The sequence below is a fragment of the Gossypium hirsutum genome, chromosome D02 (genome assembly GCF_007990345.1).
Source record: "Gossypium hirsutum isolate 1008001.06 chromosome D02, Gossypium_hirsutum_v2.1, whole genome shotgun sequence".
Lineage (NCBI taxonomy): Eukaryota > Viridiplantae > Streptophyta > Magnoliopsida > Malvales > Malvaceae > Gossypium > Gossypium hirsutum.
The window spans coordinates 1037240-1057890 of record NC_053438.1 but is presented as its reverse complement, the minus strand read 5'-3'; the positions used below and the strand labels follow the sequence as shown (position 1 = coordinate 1057890).

General features: G+C 31.2%; 3 protein-coding genes across 6 annotated transcripts; all 3 read right to left on the bottom strand.

Annotated features, from left to right (window-relative positions):
• Positions 1-62: 62 nt before the first annotated feature.
• Positions 63-4304, bottom strand: LOC107902825 (uncharacterized). Of its 2 annotated transcripts, XM_016828943.2 has the most exons (7): positions 4034-4304; positions 3473-3568; positions 2970-3041; positions 2842-2875; positions 1108-2728; positions 774-858; positions 63-635 (listed from the first exon to the last, which is right to left on the bottom strand). In XM_016828943.2, exons 2-7 carry the CDS (start codon positions 3553-3555, stop codon positions 605-607), a joined length of 1926 nt encoding a protein of 641 aa, XP_016684432.2. In that variant the 5' UTR covers positions 3556-3568; positions 4034-4304; the 3' UTR covers positions 63-604. The 2 variants fall into 2 exon arrangements, with proteins under 2 accessions (XP_016684432.2, XP_016684441.2); XM_016828952.2 differs by lacking the exons at positions 3473-3568; positions 4034-4304 and having other exon boundaries at positions 2813-2875; positions 2970-3043.
• A 6538-nt stretch (positions 4305-10842) lies between these two features.
• Positions 10843-13252, bottom strand: LOC107902846 (uncharacterized). Its single transcript, XM_016828961.2, has 8 exons — positions 13037-13252; positions 12634-12956; positions 12464-12550; positions 12215-12382; positions 11979-12146; positions 11755-11910; positions 11470-11670; positions 10843-11386 (listed from the first exon to the last, which is right to left on the bottom strand). Exons 1-8 carry the CDS (start codon positions 13194-13196, stop codon positions 11105-11107), a joined length of 1545 nt encoding a protein of 514 aa, XP_016684450.1. The 5' UTR covers positions 13197-13252; the 3' UTR covers positions 10843-11104.
• A 2627-nt stretch (positions 13253-15879) lies between these two features.
• Positions 15880-18012, bottom strand: LOC107902856 (NAC domain-containing protein 86). Of its 3 annotated transcripts, XM_016828972.2 has the most exons (7): positions 17800-18012; positions 17397-17719; positions 17222-17314; positions 16973-17140; positions 16752-16904; positions 16443-16667; positions 15880-16359 (listed from the first exon to the last, which is right to left on the bottom strand). In XM_016828972.2, the coding sequence occupies exons 1-7, from the start codon at positions 17957-17959 to the stop codon at positions 16144-16146; spliced, it is 1338 nt and encodes a 445-aa protein (XP_016684461.1). In that variant the 5' UTR covers positions 17960-18012; the 3' UTR covers positions 15880-16143. The 3 variants fall into 3 exon arrangements, with proteins under 3 accessions (XP_016684461.1, XP_016684467.1, XP_040943886.1); XM_016828978.2 differs by lacking the exon at positions 16443-16667; XM_041087952.1 differs by lacking the exons at positions 16443-16667; positions 16752-16904.
• Positions 18013-20651: the final 2639 nt, after the last annotated feature.

The window sequence follows — 20651 nt, the reverse complement described above, 5'->3', positions numbered from 1 at the left end:
CATTATCACGTGAAAAACCAATACCATTGCACGTTTAAGAATTTGAGTGTGCAAATAGACTGTGTCTAAATCTATACAACTCATAGCATTAACATGCCAAAATTTTAAAAAACATATAATGTCATAAAACAATTACGATACAAGAAAATAACATAAACACGACATCGTATACACTAATTGACAACAAACTTTTGAGGGTAACTAACTATTGCTTCCTTAATTCTTTCCACGAGCATTCTATCAAGGAGAGAGAACTCGTTAACAAGAAGTACATGTTAAAATAAATGAATATTTCCGAATTCCGAATGAATGTGAAACAATATATAGGTCTCAGCTTTACAAAATTTTGATGACCTAAGCGCATCGTTTGGATGGGGACCCGGATTTGCAAGCAAGATGATCATAACTCACCTCACCACTGACCAGCAATTACTTTTCTGTACAATTAATCAGTGAAGACGTGAATGTGTTTGATTTTTTATCCTTGTAAGCCAAGCCACATCTCAAATAAATGAATTTGAATAGGTTGTGTTGAATCAATAAATATGGATGCGATAGAAAATCTGCGCCGATATAATAAAAGGGCACCTAAAATTTGCCTCCATCAACTCTTTCGATTTTGATGCCCTGGCAGGCTGCGGCAAACAAATGACAGTTTACATCTCAACATCAAGCGTTTGGTTGATAAAATATGGGCTAATAGATTAGATAGGATTGAAGAGTCAATAAACCGAGAAGTCATATACTGGAATAAGCATGGATAAGAAAAATACCTCTTTGTAACAAAAGGCATAAGCTCCTTCAGTGTTCCGATAAGATTATCTCCCATGTCCTCCTCGGTCAATTTCTGCTTCTTTTCTGCACAAATAGTGAAAATGGAGTATTATTTACTATGAATCGTAGAAGGTGAAGAAAGTGCATATAAAGCAATTAGACATTGGGAAACTATTTTTTATATAACATTGAAGTCAATGTAGTCTAAAACTGCGTGATAGTCAATATGCTCATGTTAACAGTTTTTTGGAAAATTTGACCAAGTAAGCACATGGTTTATAAAGCTCGACTGAGGGGAGAAACAAGGGTGGGGACAGAAAAGAAGTTCGATACCTTGTCCTTGAATATGTTGTTGAGTTGAAGAGTCACCTCCGAGATACAAGCTATCACTCCAATCTAAATCCATATCCTGCTCCTTAGCAAACTTTTCCAGTAACCGACCAATTAGTTTGTGTGCAACCAAACTTGTTTCATCACATGCTTCTTGGATGGCAAGGTATCGATTTCTGCACTTGCTTGTTTTGTTGTCTGCAAACCTTTCATTCGAAGCATTTTCTGGAGCCACTCCAATCTTCTGTTCAACCTCATCTCTCTCAATTGATTGGCAATTTAACTCTCCTCTTGGTGAACTGAAAGAGGCCTTGTTCTTTACTCTGTTTTTATCTTCGCTACTTTTCGCATTACTCGAGGAATATTCTGGATCCATTTTCACGTCCTGTATAACCTCATCTCTCTCAATTGACTTGACAGAATGGGACATACAACTCTCTAAGTCCTTATTAACCATTTTCCAATCATTTTCATAACAACCACTATCCTCAATACAACTATCATCATCACTTCCTTCTAAACCTTCCCCATAGGCATCAGCAAATTCCTCATCCAACTCGTGATCAGGAAGCAAGTCCCAAAAAATTTGTTTCATCTCAGCACTCACGCTGAGTATACATTCCACCTCTTCTTCAATTTCATCCTTTAGGAAGCTTTGATGTGGCAAAGATCGGGAAATCTTGTTTGGCAAAGATCGGGAATCTCTGTTAATAACAGAAAGTGCTTCTAAGAAAGACTTGGGAATTGTATCCATATCACTGCACTCAAAGAGGAACTCTGTTAATGCATTTATAATTGCTCCTCTTAAAGAACGAGTTGCTATTTCAATATTTGGATCCAACAAAAGCTGTAAGGCTTTCAGCTCTGGGAATCTAGCCTTCGTTTTAAGAGTCCAAATAGCCTTCACAATATCATTCTGCAAGCTTACTATTTCTGGTGTGAATTGGCGAAAGCTTGTCGTGGAGGAATTTTGACAACCCATAGTTAGGTTTAGTGATAATTCTGCTACTGCCAATGCTTTAGCTAATGGCCCTTGTAGTTTCCCCTCTTCATCAAGATCCATAAGCATCCTTCTAGCGGTTTTACCCACTTTCTGAACTAAACGTTTCCGTTTCTGACCCCGTTCATGTGTCTTTAACTGGGGCACAGTTTTGACACAACTAAGCTTCCTATCCATTGCAATCAAGGTCTGGAAAGGCAAATCCTCTAACCTATCCAGCATCTGGATTGCAGCAGCATGATGAAACAGAGATGTTGGAGTCATTGGTTTCATAGTATTGTTCCGGAAATTTTTAGGATCATTGAGAATTTTATATAGCTGCATAATAGAGGTCTTCTGTTCATGCTCAAGGTTTTTATTGCTTAAAAAGCTTGGCAAAGATTCTCTAATAGCTTTTTTCATTTCGCACTGAGTTTTCTTAATCATTCCTGAGCCACCTGAAAGTATCATAACAATAAGGTGAAGCCCATCATTAGTCAAAGCATCGAGATATGAGAAAAGAACTCCAGTTATCTTGGATGCATCAAATGATTGGACATCATCTTGAATTACATGATTTCCTCTTCTGGAATTGCTTGCTCCGAAGGCATCTTGAACATGAGCTTTAATAATCTCATAGAACATCTGCAAAACATTATACAAATTTTTTTTTTATCGAAGAACAATTTATAGTAGCAAATTAAGGGAAGTAAAGAACATGACATCCACCATTATCGTAGAATGCTGCATTAACTTACATCATCCTCCCTCAGAAAAGATTCAGGCAAAGTCCTGGAATAAAGAACCGAATGCAAACACATTGATTAACCATTACAGGAAAGAACAACAATAACAAATATAAGTAAAAGTAAGCTCTCCCACTTACTTGCACTTGAAAAACTCAGGTTCCTTGAATTGCTTCTTTTTCGACCTGGAAATCGAAAGTCCCATCAACCACCTGTAAAAGATCTCAATTGAGTAACTCCGTTCTGAGTTCTGATACAAACATAACTCCCATAATACACCAAAAGCATTTTTCTATAACAATATGAAATACATTCCAATAACATCACTAGAATCAACATTCAAGACTGCAACACTAGCACCCTATTCGACTCAAATTGGCTTTTCTAGTAGGCATTCTTACAAGAAACAACATAATTCCCTTCACACACACACACACATATATGCACTGAGAAAAAGGACGATCTTTAACTTGTTTCAACAAGAAATAAATAACTAAAAAGACCACCAGTATATTTTATATTACAAATTACTAGCTAATTTTCAGAATTGTGAAGAATTATAAGAAAAGTATATATATTGAAGACATCAAAGAGAATAAATGTAATAGGCAAGAAATTAAAGAAAAGAAAGAAGAGGAAGAACCTTCTTTTGAGATTAAGCAGCTTCTCTTGATGCTTAATTTGAGATAAAATTTCAATGCAATCTGTTTGATGAAACTTGTCCATTCTTATTGTAATCCTGAAAAAGGAAATACATAAATGAAAAAGAGAGAATTAGGGTTTAGTTGAATGGGGTTAAAGAACCAAATTAGTAATCCAACCAATCAAACCATTAATTCCCTATTTAACCGGTTGAAAATCTTAAAAAAAGTCTAAAAATTTTGTGTGTGTGTGTGTGCGTGTGTGTGCGTGTGTGTGCGTGCGTGCGTGCGTGTGTTCATATTGCATATTGTTAACAAAAAACTGACTCTGATAATCGATCAATATTGCAAATTTGCCAAAACCTAAAAACAGTATAAACAAATAGTTTCAATAGGTTTATTCTGTTGTGAAATTTCTTGTTTTAAAGCAACAGTTTCGATGCGTCAAATTATCAATCAATATTCACTTAAGAAGAAGCCTAAGGTTCATAAACAACGTAGATAGCATGTGCTTACTTATTCTAGCACTATCGAATAAAATTTTTAAAAAAAAATGAACTTACCGGAGCCGACAGCAGCAGCAAATCACTACGGCAGCAGCAAGCAAAGCAGAGATTTAGAACTTCAATGAAGCAAAGGCTCACGGCTAAAGAAGAAGAAAGAGTAGATGAAGCAATACTCAGCTGCCTAGGGCTCAAAGAAAATAATTTAAAATTAAATCAGAAAATAAAACAGTAAATAGAAAATTAAAATTCAATATTTTTGGGCTAAGAATCACGAAATTTTGGGCAGACCAAAAGTTTTTTAGAAAATTCAATAAACGAAGAGTTGGGTTGAGCTTGCTTTTGTTGGGTCGGTTTTTTTAGATTTTTCAAATCCTCTAGTAATTCGATTCTATAAACCGGTTGGATCAAATTTTTAGGGTAAATTGCATTCAAGGTCATTAGACTATTGTAAATTTACGTTTTGGTTACTTAATTTTAAAAAGTTACAAAATGATCACTAAATTATTCGAAAGTTTTCATTTAAGTCGCTAGGCTAATAAAATCATTGTTGTATGACTTTCTCTGTTTATACCACTTGCACCAACCGAAAACTCGCATTCTCCTTATCTTCTACAATTCAATATTTTTTTCATGAAGTAACTTTGAAAGATACGAATCGAATTTACAAACCAAAATCCAAACAATATTTTTCTACGATATTTGACACGAATTGTCTGATTCACTAGGATTATTCTTTTAAAATTTTCATGATTCTTCTTTTAAATTGTCAATAGCCACGTACCTTTTTGGCCTTTTCCAAATTTTTCTTTGGCTTACTTTAGTTCGTTATGTTCCCCACTAATATGGTTGTCCTTATATTATAAGCACACATAAAAAGGTCCTTCTTGGGCGCCAAATTTGCTTCTAATATATCGCTATCTTCATCCCAATCTTTTCGTAGAAAAAATAACACTCAACTCTTACCTTACTTGCGTCCAAAGCTTCTTTGCCTTTATGGTTTTGCTTGTTGACAAAGTTTTTTAGAACTAAATCGATAATCGAATTGGTCAAGCAAATAGATTATTTATCTAATCGGTTTATTTAGTGCATCCTATTCAATTAAATAACTTATTGAAAATATTAAAAATTTAATTCAATCGATTTAATCGTTTGATTCAATCAATTTTTTGTTTAGTTCAACTAGTCCATATTGATTCCTGAGTTAATCGGTTCAATATCTTTCTCCGAACCTATATCTCAATCAATTCTTGGTCCAACCTATCAGATTGAAATCTAGTCCGGTTTGAACAATCTTAGTTTTTCATATACATAACACGGGCAAAATTATGTAACAAATATATTTATTAAAATTTTGCATAAATAATCTATTGATGTTTTAGTTACCACGATAAAATTAAAGTTAAATGTATATCATACATAGTGTTTTGGGTTTAAATTGTATATATAATGACTAATTTAGCCTTCCAACTTCACAAAAAAGTCATTTTATTCTTCCATTTAAATTTTCGTCTATTTGTTAACTTTCTTAACTGCCATACACATGGATACCACATTAACAATTAATTAAATTTTAAAATAAAAATTCAAAAATTTTAAATATATAAAAAGTATAAAATTGCAATTTTTTAATATTTTATAAATTTGTTAAAAAATAATTAATTACTAACGTGACATATACATAGGCTCCTACATGGATGTCACATCAATAAAGTTAATATGCGCTAATTTTTTATCTATTTGGGATGATTTAACAAATAATACAAGTTGAAGAGTTAAAAATAAGGAAAAAATTTAAATGAAGAACTAAAATAACTTTATTTTTAAGTTGAATGACCAAATAACTGGTTCTACTCTTTAGTAATTTTATAATAAATACTCGATCATCTAATAAAACAATTAAAACAAGAATAAGATTATAGATGTGTGATTGGTTGAGTTTTAGCTCGATTAATATGAGTATAGTTATCAATGTAAGAATACCAGGGGTGAAGCTAGAACAATTTTTTAGAGGGATCGAATGAAATTTTAATTTTTTATAGTCTATGTCTTTATAACTTTTAAAAGATTAAATTGAATATATATAATATTGAAAGGTCAAAATATAATTTTATATTTACTAATTTAAAATTTCAAAAATATTTAAAAGACTTAAATAATAATTTTCCATTATAAGGGCCCTTACCAGCTTCTAACAAGACATGAATTCGAGTAAGTTGAAGCTGATTAAATTTTTGTTTTATGACAAGGATAATTACGTTGAGAGAGAGATTTTTGAAAAAAGAAAAAATTTATAGATGTTTAATCACGTGGTACTGACATGACATGCTTTGTCTCTACGCCACCAGTTTAATAAAAACACGATTTTTTTTACGATCTTTGACACGAATTGTCTGATTCACTAGTATTCTTCTTTTAAAATTTTCATGATTCTTCTTGTAAATTGCCATTAGTCAACTACCTTTTTGGCCTTTTCCAAATTTTTCTTTGGCTTACTTTAGTTTGTTATGCTCCCCACTAATATGGTTGTCCTCATATTATAAACACACATAAAAAGGTCTTTCTTGGGCACCAAATTTGCTTCTAATATATCGCTATCATCACCCCAATCTTTTTGTAGAAAAAATAACACTCGATTCTTACATTACTTGCGTCCAAAGCTTCTTTGCCTTTATGGTTTTGCTTGTTGACAAAGTTTTTTTAAAACTAAATCAATAATCAAATCGGTCAGGCAAATAGATAATTGATCTAATCGGTTTGTTCAGTGCATCCTATTCAATTAAATAACTTATTAAAAATATTAAAAATTCAGTTCAATCGATTTAATCGTTTGATTCAATCGATTTTTTGCTCAGTTCAATTAGTCCATATTGATTCCTGAGTTAACCAGTTCAATATCTTTCTCCGAACTCATATCTCAATTAATTCCTGGTCCAACCTATCCGATTGAAATCTGGTCCGGTTTAAACAATCTTAGTTGTTCATATACATAATAAATAAATAAATAACCTTAAAGATGTATCGTATACTATCAACACCATGCACTAACACTTTTCTTTTTAATGGTAAAAGTACAATTGAGGTCCCTTTACTAGGAGTTAGATTATAGTTTGCTTTATTTACTCAAAAAAAGGCAAAATAATCTTTATGCGTTAGATCAAAGAGCAAACTAGTCATTCTATTAAAAATTTTATCCATTTCTACTGTTAAAAATTTATCTTTGTACGCCAGCATGAGGAACACGTGACGTCATTGTCTAGTTGTTCTGTCAACGAGATCAGTTTATAACAGTACAAATGGACGAAAATTTTAACAGAAATGACTATTTTACTCTATTATGTAATGTACAAGTGCTAATTGCACTTTTTCAATAGAGGAAACAAAATGAAATATGACTCCTAATAATACTTTTACGCTATTTATTTCAATAAATTATGACATTATTTTCTTATAAAGGTTTTTTTTTTTAATTAGAGGGAAGGAAAATGGATTGTTTAGATTTAAACTTGGGACTTAAATAAAGCTAAATCATTCGTAATGTAACGACTCAAAATCCATGGGCACCGGAAAAGTGTATTATCGGGCCTCCGTCTTAGTAAATTGAGTTCGAAAATAATTATTAGAAATATTTACGAGATTAGTTGTGTGTTTAATTAGGTTTTAGATAGGTGAATTTAGCTTAATTAAGAATAATTAGGAAAGAGGATCAAATTGAATAAAGAGTGAAAGTCTAAGTATAGATTAAAAGAAAGTTAAAAGGACTAAATAGGCAAATATGCCAAGTCCCATAAATGAGGCGGCATATATGCACTAAATTCAAGATTTTTGTTTAAGTTATATATAAATATTATATGTATATAAATATTATAAATATTATAATTATTTATTCAAATGGTAATTATATTAATTGTATTATTTTATTATGGAATAAATTAAAATTAAGACAAATGTATGGTGAAAAGAAGGTACAAGTGTAATAATATATATACACTTGTATTATAATTAATATTTACTTCAAATTTGAGTAAAAGATATTAATTAACTAAATAATTATATAATGAGATTTTTAATTGATAAACAAATTAAGTAGTGACAATTGTAAGGTTATGATATGGTACAAATGTATTAATTATATTTGTTATTAAAATAGATATTTTATAAATAATAATTAATTAAACAAAAAAGGAAATAAAAACAAAGCAAAAGAAAAGAAACAGAATAGAAAGAACAAAGAAGCAGAGAAGCAAACGAAACAGGGGAAAGAAAGAAGAAAAAGAAAGAAAAAGGGAAAATACGGTTTTTAAAGCTTGGAATTTAATTTGGTAAGTCAATCAAGTCCTTTTCTTTTAATTTAGATGTTTTAGAAGTTTTAAAACAAAGTTTTGTTAAAAATAAGTTGAAGTTTTGGAAGTTTATAGATTATTAAGCATGGTTCATGTTGAATAAATTGTTAAAGTAGGGATGTATTTGATAGAAATTTTGATTGGAATTGAATAAATGATTGAATTGTCAACTAAACTATAAGTTTTGAATTTTAGGGATTAAATTGAAATAAATTCGGAATTATGAAAATATGATAAAACTTAGATAGTTAAATATGAGTTTAGCAAGAAATTGAGTAGAAAAAGGGTATGAATTGAGAAAGAAAAATATATAGGTTTAGTTAGGATTAAATTGAAATTAAAGTAAAAGTTAGATAAAAATTTCAGCAATTAAGCTGTGTTGTGCTAATGATTATGAAAATTATTTTAATATTTTTTTCGTAGCTAATATCGCACCTGAGGCATCCAAGAGGAAAGGGAAGGAAAAAGTAGATGAGGAATAGATACGAGAATTACGGTTTGTATCACTATAATTCAAACTTTATTATTAAGTGTTTAATTTGCTATTTATGTGTGGTAAGTATTTTAAGATAAGTGTTTAATAAATGATAAATTTGTAATAAGGTATTGGAAATTGAGATTGATACTGAACCGAACTATAGTATACTGGATATTGATTTGAGTACTGAATGAATTGTGAAAATGTTGAATATTATTATATATAATGTATTGAATTATGAAATTACTAAAGTAATGAATTACTGCAATACTGTGAAATTGATTGAAATAAGAAATTTATAATCGATACTGAACTAAAATGGAGATTGTACTGAAAAGTGAATTAAATACCCTATTAACTAGTGGGGCTAGTCGGATATAGTTGGCATGCCATAGGATATGGAAAAGTACGGGGTATTTGCCGGCTTACTGATCAGGCACTTATGTGCTGATTACTGTTATTGTTACCGATTCGGCACTTTGTGTGTCGAATATTGTTACTGTTACTGTTATCGTTACCGATTCAGCACTTTGTGTGTCGAATACTGTTACTGTTCCGTTATTGATTACTGTTACTGGTGTGTTTGGTTGGAATCCGCGTATCCGCCGAGTCCGAGTCAAGTTAATAGAGATAAATGAAATAAATTTACTAATAAAACTAATCTCGAATGATACAGTATATGTGAAAAGTGAAATTTGAAATAAAGAAATAAGAATGATATATATATAATTAATTGATAATATTAAAAGATTGAATTGTTTATTTGTAGTGATAATTGTAATGAAAAGTATGTGTGTGATTTAATGTATTTAATTATAAATTGAATTATAGTGATACCACTGAGTATATGCATACTCAGCGTACGGTTGTTTCCGTGCGTAGGTTGTAGAAGTCAAGTACTGAACCAACATCCAAAGTCAGACCTGACTTCAGCAAACTTTTGGTGATGTATAATTTCTTTTGGTAATGTGGCATGTACCTAGGATGTGTATAAAGGTTATTACGTTTTAATATAAATGGTTAAAAATGTTAGTATTATAAGTTTATGAATCATAATGAAAGAAGTTTATCTATTATTATTTAGTTTAGTATATTGTTAAATTTAAATTGATATTATGTTGATTAAGTTTATTAGTAGGTATTTGGAATAGAAATTTGAGAATGTGAAATGAATTGGTTGAATCGGTTGAATTGGTTGTGATTGGAAATGATATAATTTTTAAAAAAAAATTGCAGGAGGTTATATGTAAAAATAAGCAGAAATGCTGCCGAAATTTAAAAAAAAATTCAGAGCACTCGAATGAGTTTCATTTCACTTTTAATTCATGTTTAAACATTGAAAGTTTGTTACAGAGACTTAGTTATACAATTATATTACGATTGATATTTTATTATGAATTATCCGTAAATTGCTTGATATGTCTGGTAATGCCTCGTAATCCTATTCCGGCGACGGTTTGGGGTTAGGGGGTGTTACACGTAACTTCACCTATAACTAATTGCCATAAAAGTTAATTTTTTTAATGAGACGTTATTTTCTTGTAAATTTAATGAAAAATAATTGTTTAGCTTTGAACCGGTTATTTAATGTTTTGATTTAAATAATGTAAATTATTTATCATTTTCCTCGAAAGTATTGATCCATCGAACATTAATGTTATTATTATACAAATTGGCTAGAATTATCCAGAGTTGCTCACCAACCCTTCAATAGGAGGATAAATGTGTTTCAGTATGTTCAAACTCACGTCCTCTTACGTAGATAATAATACTAATACTAATCGAGCTAGAACTTAGCCGGCAACATTGATATATATTTTTTCTTTAATCTCTTAAAAATGTGACATTTTATTTTTACTTGCAAACTTTTATGCTTTATTTTTCCAACCCTCATTTTTCTTCATTATTCTCTTCCTTTTTGACCACTAACCTGTTGTTCTTTTGCCACTTTAGTTTGTTATGCTCCCCACTATATGGTTCTGTGCCTTTTCTCTTACAGCAGCAACGAATGTCAAGAAATTACATGCTATAACTTTTGAAATCAATATAAAAAAACATATCAAGCAAGCCGCACTTGCTATTATAGATGTCCATATATATAGTTGAAACATATATTAAACACAAGACCTCAAAACTTAACTTGTAATACAAGCAACGCATAAAATCTTTTCAATATAAATACCTATGCCTAGATAGGATTCCAAGTCAAATAAACATAAACCCAACCTCGAAAACTAACTTATAAGACGATGGGTCTAACATTACGACTTATAAGCACTAATCAAATTCGGGAGACAAGCAACTCGAACTTTATAATCTACTTCTCTTTGCTTGTTGTTGAGCCAATTCAGTTTCTACACCGGTGGCCAATCTTTCAACCTCCATGGCTGATCTTTTACGGACTGAATCCGTCGAGTAGGAAGATTCAGCCACATCCGAAGGGGGCAAATTGGTGCAGTCTATCTTAGCACCAGCAGCAAGTTGCTGGTTAATACCGCATTGATTTTGTGGCCCGAGTTCTTGCGGCTCGTCAGGCAACTCGTCGAGAAAAACCCCGATACTGCGGCATAAGTTGTATAAGTCGGACCATTCCTGGATCATATTGAACAAGCAAATATTAGATTTTTCAACATGTTTATGCCTTTTATTTGATGAACAATATAAAAGTTACTCACCATTTGATTTATAAAATCTATTAGATGGTTATGTAAATCAGAAGGCAAGATTGAGCTTTCATTCTCTGCAACTATACTATGTTGATTGCTTCCTTCATCGGGGACTGTTCGATCATTATCGATCCCAATATTCTGGTATGATTGATTTTGATCCACAATACCTAATAGTACTTCCAAGCTTCTAATTATCTCCATATTTATCTGTAGATTTCGAGACACGTTTTAACAGTAATTACATGAATTAAATGAACTAAACTTCAAAATTTCTGAGAAAAGTGATCTTACTTGTGACTGGTTATTGGAGATCACTTCATTCCCATCATCTATGTCTAAAACTGGACAGGGAGTTATAAATTCATTAGTTTGTTCACTTTGAGTCCACCTATACTCATTAGTTACTTCGATTTCAACTAATGGCTCTGAACTGAGTTCTACTTGAACCTGAAATATACATAAAACATAAACTCAATGTGTAGTATTTTAAAAATTTTCGAGAAAAGTGTTCTTACTTGTGACTGGTGATTGGAGATCACTTCATTCCAATCATCAATAAAGTTTTCGTTGTCGAAAACCGGACAGGGAGTTATAAATTCATTAGTTTGTTCACTTTGAGTCAACCCATACTCATTAGTTACTTCGGTTTCAACTAATGACTCTGAACTGAGTTCTACTTGAACCTGAAATATACATAAAACATAAACTCGATGTGTAGTATTTTAAAAATTTCCGAGAAAAGTGTTCTTACTTGTGACTGGTGATGGGAGATCACTTCATTCCCGTCATCAATAAAGTTCTCATTGTTGAAAACTGGATAGGGTGTTATAAATTCATTAGTTTGTTCACTTTGAGTCCACTCGTACTCATTAGTTACTTCAGTTTCAACTAATGGCTCCAGACCAAGTTCTGCTCGAACCTGAAATATACATTAAACGTAAACTCGATGTGTAGTATTTTAATTAGTCACCATTGTTGGCACGAATTGAAGTTAACTAACCTGCGGAATTGAGATCTGATCGTCTATATTGTTACTTGAAATATTGGTTGGCTTTTTCATTATCACTTTACCAAGAAAATATTTATCCTACAAAAATCAATGAGAAGAAAAATTCATTACAATAAACGCAACACAACTGAAAATCAGTTCGAGTTTAAGGAATAACTTACTTTGCAAGGATCAATATCAACAAGTTCGAACTGATATAACATCCATGGTGTTTTGTTTGGGCAGCTATTGTGCCTGAAATACAACCTTGTCTTAATACCAATCACTTGTTTAGTATCATCACCAGACTTTACATCAACTGGATCCCCCGAGACTTTCCAATTTCCGTTCTTGGTAGCTCGATTTATCATCGGCTGCCGTTGTTCACCTTTCGGTACTTGTCCTGTAGGCGTACCGATCACCTTGGACTTACTGTTTGCATACTTATACGTTTTCGGGTAAATAAAAAATCGTTCCGAATCACTCGGTGTGATAGAATCGCAACCTACGAATAGAAAGAATCGAATTTAAAGAGAATGTTAGTAAGTAATTGAATAAAAGAAAGACAAAAACAAGGGAACATACTAGGTAGATCCCATGGATCATAGTTGCAAATATCGTGACCGAGGTCGATGATGTCTTGGACCAAGTAATCACGGCCGAACAGTGTTCGGTCTCGGAGATAGTCGATGAGGATTTGATCGGAGGGCTTGAAGCCATAGCCTTTGAGCTTGGGGTTGTTCATTGCTTGGATAGGAAGGCACAAACGGATGATTTGCTTTGCTTTGCTTTGATGGGGGAAATGAGCATATAGTAAGTGTTTAATAAAGCAGTGAGTACTTGGGCCCGAATTTTAGATTGTGGAAAATATTACAAGTGGGTCCCAAAATCCGTGTCCTTATTTTCCATTTTTATTCTTCATGTAAATTATAATTGGTGAAATTATGGTTTTGGTCCTTGATATTTAGTTTTTGAAGGCTCATACTTCATGCTCTCATATTTATACTTCAACGAGAATAAGTATATATCGAGCACACATGTCAAGCATTTATTGAGATGCCGTTTGGTATGAATACCAAATTGAACTTTAGAACACAATTCAAATACCAAATTGAATATTAAAATAAACTTAAGTCCTAAATGATATATTAATCCTTAATAGCACTTTCACCGATTTTTCTCGGTAATTCCTCTGCTGCGGGCATCACTTTCTGCCCTTCTTCCTTTTGAACCTTGAAAAAAAGGGATATTCTTTATGTTTTGTTTGAACTTCTAGAATCTTCTATAACACACTGTGATTATTTTCTTAAAATATGATAATATTAAACACGATATGCATAAAAATAACGTAATATCAAAATAATTCAAAATTATAAAAAATATATATTATAATAATATAATATAAATATTATAAGAACTCAACTGATCAAAGATGTTCACCATATTCTAATTAATATAAGTAATTAATGATTTTAAATAGATACACGTTTTAAGTGTGTGAATTTAAGATTGTCTTATATAAAAAATATAAATATTATAAAATAATTAAATATAATATAATTAGTGGATGAAGTTTTGATTGAGATAATAAAATTGAAGTTACGAGAATCATAATGTACAAAGTTTAAATAATATATTTTCTATCAATTAGACTATAATAAGCTAAATAAAAACATAAAGGTTTCGGATTTGAGTAATCAGGTTTAATTGTTATGATCATCTACTCTATTAAAAAAATTAGATTTATTAAACTACACGTGATATGAATAAAAAATTATATAACAAGTATATTTATTAAAATGTTACATAAATAATCTATTGATGTTTTGGTTATTGCGATAAAATTAAAGTTAAATGTATATCATACATGGTGTTTTGGTTTTAAATTGTATATATAATGACTAATTTAGCCTTCTAACTTTACAAAAGAGTCATTTTATTCTTCTATTTACATTTTCGTCTGTTAACTTTCTTAACTGCCATACATCCCACATGAACAATTAATTAAATTTTAAAATAAAAAAAGTATAAATTTGTAATTTTTAATATTTTATATTTTTTTTAAAATAGTTAATTACTAACGTGATATATACGTAGATTCCTACATGCATGTCACATCAACAAAGTTAATATGCGCTAATTTTTTTATCTATTTGAGATGATTTAACAAATAAGAAAAAATTTAAATGAAGAACTAAAATGCCTTTATTTTTAAGTTGAATGACCAAATAAATGATTATACTTTTTAGTAATTTTATAACAAATACTCGATCATCCAAAAAAATAATTAAAACAAGAATAAGATTATAGATGTGTGATTGGTTGAGTTTTAGCTCGATTAATATGAGTATAGTTATTAATTTGTTCAGTGTATCCTATTCAATTAAATAACTTATTAAAAATATTAAAAATCCAGTTCAATCAATTTATTCGTTTGATTCAATTGATTTTTTGTTTAGTTCAACTAGTTCATATTGATTCCTGAGTTAACCGGTTTAATATCTTTCTCCAAACTCATATCTCAATTAGTTCTTGGTCCAACATATCCGATTGAAATCTGGTCCGGTTTAAACAATCTTAGTTGTTCATATACATAAAAAAAAGATGTATCGTATACTATCAACACCATGCACTAACACTATTCTTTTTATTGGTAAAAGTACTATTGAGGTCCCTTTATTAGAAGTTAGATTATAATTTGCTTCATTTACTCAAAAAAAATGGGTAAAATGATCTTTATAGGTTAGATCAAAGAGTAAATTGTTCATTCCATTCAAAATTTTATCCATTTCTACTGTTAAAAATTTATCTTTGTACGTCAGCATGAGGAACACGTGACGTCATTGTCTAGTTGTTCCGTCAGGCAAACCAATTTATAACAATACAAATCCATTTCTACATTATTTATATTGTAAATTTAATGAAAAATAATTGTTTAGCTTTGAACCCGTTATTTAATGTTTTGACTTAAATAATGTAAATTATTCGTCATTTCCCTTATAACTAATCGAAAGTGTTGATCCATCGAACATTGATATTATTATTATACAAATTGACTAGAATTATCTAGAGTTGCTCACCAACCCTTGAATAGGAGGATAAATGTGTTTCAGTATGTTCAAACTCACGTCCTCTTACGTAGACAATAATACTAATACCAATCGAGCTAGAACTTAGCCGGCAACATTGATATATATTTTTTTCTTTAATCTCTTAAAAATGTGACATTTTATTTTTACTTGCTAACTTTTATGTTTTTTTTTTCCAACCCTCATTTTTCTTCATTATTCTCTTCCTTTTTGACCACTAACCTGTTGTTCTTTTGCCACTTTAGTTTGTTATGCTCCCCACTATATGGTTCTGTGTCTTTTGTCTTACAGCAGCAACAAATGTCAAGAAATTACATGTTATAACTTTTGAAATCAATATAAAAAAAACATATCAAGCAAGCCGCACTTGCTATTATAGATGTCCATATATATAGTTGAAACATATATTAAACACACGACCTCAAAACTTAACTTGTAATACAAGCAACGCATAAAATCTTTTCGATATAAATACCTATGCCTAGATAGGATTCCAAGTCAAATAAACATAAACCCAACCTCGAAAATTAACTTATAAGACGATGGGTCTAACATTACGACTTATAAGCACTAATCAAATTCGGGAGACAAGCAACTCGAACTTTATAATCTACTTCTCTTTGCTTGTTGTTGAGCCAATTCAGTTTCTACACCGGTGGCTAATCTTTCAACCTCCATGGCTGATCTTTTACGGACTGAATCCGTCGAGTAGGAAGATTCAGCCACATCCAAAGGGGGCAAATTGGGGAACTCTATCTCAGCACCAGCAGCACGTTGCTGGTTAATAAAGCGGCATAACTTGTATAAGTCGGACCATTCCTGGATCATATTGAACAAACAAATATTAGATTTTTCAACATGTTTATGCCTTTTATTTGATGAACAATATAAAAGTTACTCACTATTTGATTTATAAAATATAATATAATATCTATTAGAAGGTTATGTAAATTAGAAGGCAAGATTGAGCTTTCATTCTCTGCAACTGCAACTATATTTTGTAGATTGCTTCCTTCATCGGGGACTGTTGGATCATTCATATCGATCCCAATATTCTGGTATGATTGATTTTGATCCTCAATACCTATATTAGGTACTTCCAAGCTTCTAATTTGCTCCATATTTATCTGTAGTTTTGGAGACTTGTTTTAACAGTAATTACATTGATTAAATGAACTGAACTTCGAAATTTACAAGAAAAGAGTTCTTACTTGTGACTGGTGATTAGAGCTCACTTCATTACCATCATCAATAAAGTTCTCGTTGTCGAAAACCGGACAGGGAGTTCTAAATTCATTAGTTCGTTCACTTTGAGTCCATCCGTACTCTTTAGCTAATGGCTCTAAACCGAGTTCTACTCTAATCTGAAATATACATAAAACGTAAACTTGATGTGTAGTATTTTAAAAATTTCCGAGAAAAGCGTTCTTACTTGTGACTGGTAATTGGAGATCCCTTCATTCCCGTCATCAATAGAGTTCTCATTGTCGAAAACCGGATATGGTGTTATAAATTCATTAGTTTGTTCACTTTGAGTCCACTCGTACTCATTAGTGACTTCTGTTTCAACTAATGGCTCCGGACCAAGTTCTACTCGAACCTGAAATATACATAAAACATAAACTCGATGTGTAATATTTTAATTAGTCACCATTATTGGCACGAATTGAAGTTAACTAACCTCCGGAATTGAAATCCGATCGTTTAAATTGTTACTTGAAATATTGGTTGGCTTAAATTCTTTCATTATCACTTTACCAAGAAAATATTTATCCTACAAAAATCAATGAAAAAAAAATTCATTACAATAAACGCAGCGCAACCAAAAATCGGTTCGAGTTTAAGGAATAACTTACTTGGCAAGGATCAATATCAACAAGTTCGAACTGATGTAACACACATGATGTTTTGTTTGGGCAATTATTGTGCTTGAAATACAACCTTGTCTTAATACCAATCACTTGTTTAGTTTCATCACTAGACTTGACGTTAACTCGAACCCCCGAGACTTTCCACTTTCCGTTCTTGGTAGCTCGATTTATCATCGGCTGCCGCTGATCACTGTTCGGTACTTGTTCTGTAGGCGTACCGATCACCTTGGACTTACTGTTTGCATACTTATACGTTTTCGGGTAAATAAAAAACCGTTCCGAATCATGTGGTGTGATTGAATCACAACCTACGAATAGAAAGAATCGAATTTAAAGAGAAATGTTAGTAAGTATTGAATAAAAGAAAAACAAAAACAAGGGAACATACCAGGTAGATCCCATGGATCATAGCTGCAAATGTCGTGACTGAGGTCGATGATGTCTTGGACCAAGTAATCACGGCCGGACGTTGTTCGGTCTCGGAGATAGCCGATGAGGATTTGCTCGGAGGGGTTGAAGCCATAGCCTTTGAGCTTGAGGTTGTTCATTGCATAGATAGGAAGGCACAAACGGATGATTTGCTTTGCTTTGCTTTGATGGGGGAAATGAGCATATAGTAAGTGTTTAATAAAGCAGTGAGTAATTCGGCCCGAAGATTAGATTGTGGAAAATATTACAAGTGGGTCCCAAAATCCGTGTCCTTATTTTCCATTTTTTTTCTTTATGTAAATATTGAACAGTGTGATTATAATTGGTGAAATTTGGTTTTGGTCCTTGATATTTAGTTTTTGAAGGCTCATACTTCATGCTCTCGTATTTACACTTCAACAAGAATAAGTATATACCGAGCACACATGTCAAGCATTTATTGAACAGCATGATGTGATTTGGTATGAATACCAAATTAAACTTCGGAACACAATTCAAATATCAAATTGAATATTAAGATAAATTCAAGTCCTAAATGATATATTAATCCTTAATAGCACTTTCACCGATTTTTCTCAGAAATTCCTCTGCTGTGGGCTTCACTTTCTGCCCTTCTTCCTTTTGAACCTTGAAAAAAAGGGATATAATTTATGTTTTGTTTAAACTTCTAGAATCTTCTATCACATACTGCGATTATTTTCTTAAAATATGATAATATTAAACTCGATATACATAAAAATAACATAATATCAAAATATAAAAAATATAAAAATATATTATAATAATATAGTATAAATATTATATAAAATAATTAAATATAATATAATTAGTGGATGAAGTTTTAATTGAGATAATAAAATTGAAGTTATGAGAATCATAATGTACAAAGTTTAAATAATATATTTTCGATCAATTAGAATGGAATAAACTTAATAAAAACATAAAGGTTTCGGATTTGAGCATTCAGGTTTAATTGTTCAAGTCTCTTTATGTGTAGTTATGATCATATATTTATATTTATAAATCTACTCTATTAAAAAAACTAAATTTATTAAACTACGCGTGATATGAATTAAAAAAATTATATAACAAATATATTTGTAACACCCCTTACCCGTGTTAGACGCTGGGACAGGGTACGAGGTATTACCAGACTTAAAGATAACCAATAATAGCCAACATCAATGGCCTTATACAAATTGAACTATCAAATAACATAGGCCATCATTTTGGGCCAAATCAATTATGACACATAAACAAAATAACCAAGCCCTCTATACATGCCATAATTCATAATATTGCTTTCAAAAATACTAAAAGAGTGTTGATAGTGTGGATGAATCTCCGACGATCTCCGTACCTGAACTAGCTTGGTGACACTACAAGACAAGGGAAAGAAAATGGAGTAAGCATATAGCTTAGTAAGTTGGTATGTAAATAATAAACAATTAATTAACATGCTTTTATCAATCTTCACAATACGTTCTCAAAATAATACAATCATAATTGCACATAGTTCAAATATTTACTCAAGTTCATATCTAGCTATCTACTCGAGTCATAGTCAATAAATTATTTATATCTTGAGTTACAGAACTCCAAATTAAGTTCTGCAAATTTTTCCTGAAACTAGACTCACTTATCTTCTTACCATAAAATTTTCAGAATTTTTTATTTAGCCAATAAGTACAGTTTATTATTTAAAGTTTTCCCTGTTTTACTGTCTGATAGTTTCGACCTTTCTGCACTAAAAATTAATTATCTTCTCATATAAAATTTTGATGATGTTCCTGTTTATTTCTCTTGAAAATAGACTCATTCAGTATTTTAAACATATAAATTCTAACCGTAACTATTTTTGTACAATTTTTAATAATTTTCCAAAGTCAGAACAGGGGATTCCAAATCATTCTAACCCTATCTCACAAAAATTCAAATATCTCATAATATGAAATTCTTTTACTGATGCCATTTCTTTTATGTGAAAATAGACTCAATAAGCTTCAATTCCATATCTTATTCAACTTCTAATTCAATTTCTACCATTTTTGGTGATTTTTCAAATTCACGCAACTGTTGCTGTTCAAAACCATTTTATTTCTAAATTTCACTCTTTCATGTTTTATTTATAGTAACTTTCATTGTAACACTTACTCCGTATCAATCTTACCAAAATTTGATTATATCTCGAGTACATTGCTCATACGTTTATACACACATACCTGCACTTATTCATCACATAGTCATATTCGTTTACACTTAGTCATTTCCCGTTGAATATATCGGAATAATAATGAATACTCGATGGCCTGCACATAGTACCACCCTTGTAGCCAAAGCTACCTTCTTCACAAAGTGGCCTTCACATAGTACTGCACTTGTGACCAAAGTTATCTTTCTTCACAAAGGAGCCTTCACAAAGCGCCCTTCACTTAGTACCACAATTGTGACCAAAGCTATCTTTCTTTACAAAGTGGCCTTCACATATTACCACACTTGAGTCACTAGTGACATGTCACTTGTATCTTATTCTATTCCTAATGTTTAATCGAGAAATTTCTTACTTTTCGATACTTGTCAATTTCATTCAATATTCAGCTACATTTCATAAAACATAATAAAATATGATAACGTAAGTAAAAACGATGCATTATTTACATACAAACTTACCTCGAAAGCAAAATCGGTGAAAAGGACTTATTCGTCAGTTACTTATTTTTCCCCGATCTAGATCCGAACCTTGTTTTTCTTGATCTAAAACATCACATTTAACTTATTTAATCATTATACTAATCAATTCAGCCAAAAATC

Bases quoted from the DNA above. Each gene is read 5' to 3' on its own strand.
- LOC107902856 (XM_016828972.2), bottom strand. From the start codon at position 17,959: ATGAACAACCTCAAGCTCAAAGGCTATGGCTTCAACCCCTCCGAGCAA. The intron at 17,315-17,396 runs GTAAGTTATTCC...TGATTTTTGTAG, and splicing joins TTGATATTGATCCTTGCCAA to GATAAATATTTTCTTGGTAA. The intron at 17,141-17,221 runs GTTAGTTAACTT...TGTATATTTCAG, and splicing joins ATCGGATTTCAATTCCGGAG to GTTCGAGTAGAACTTGGTCC.
- LOC107902846 (XM_016828961.2), bottom strand. From the start codon at position 13,196: ATGAACAACCCCAAGCTCAAAGGCTATGGCTTCAAGCCCTCCGATCAA. The intron at 12,551-12,633 runs GTAAGTTATTCC...TGATTTTTGTAG, and splicing joins TTGATATTGATCCTTGCAAA to GATAAATATTTTCTTGGTAA. The intron at 11,911-11,978 runs GTAAGAACACTT...TGTATATTTCAG, and splicing joins TCTCCAATCACCAGTCACAA to GTTCAAGTAGAACTCAGTTC.
- LOC107902825 (XM_016828943.2), bottom strand. From the start codon at position 3,555: ATGGACAAGTTTCATCAAACAGATTGCATTGAAATTTTATCTCAAATT. The intron at 3,042-3,472 runs GTTCTTCCTCTT...GATCTTTTACAG, and splicing joins CTGCTTAATCTCAAAAGAAG to GTGGTTGATGGGACTTTCGA. The intron at 859-1,107 runs GTATCGAACTTC...CTATTTGTGCAG, and splicing joins ACAACATATTCAAGGACAAG to AAAAGAAGCAGAAATTGACC.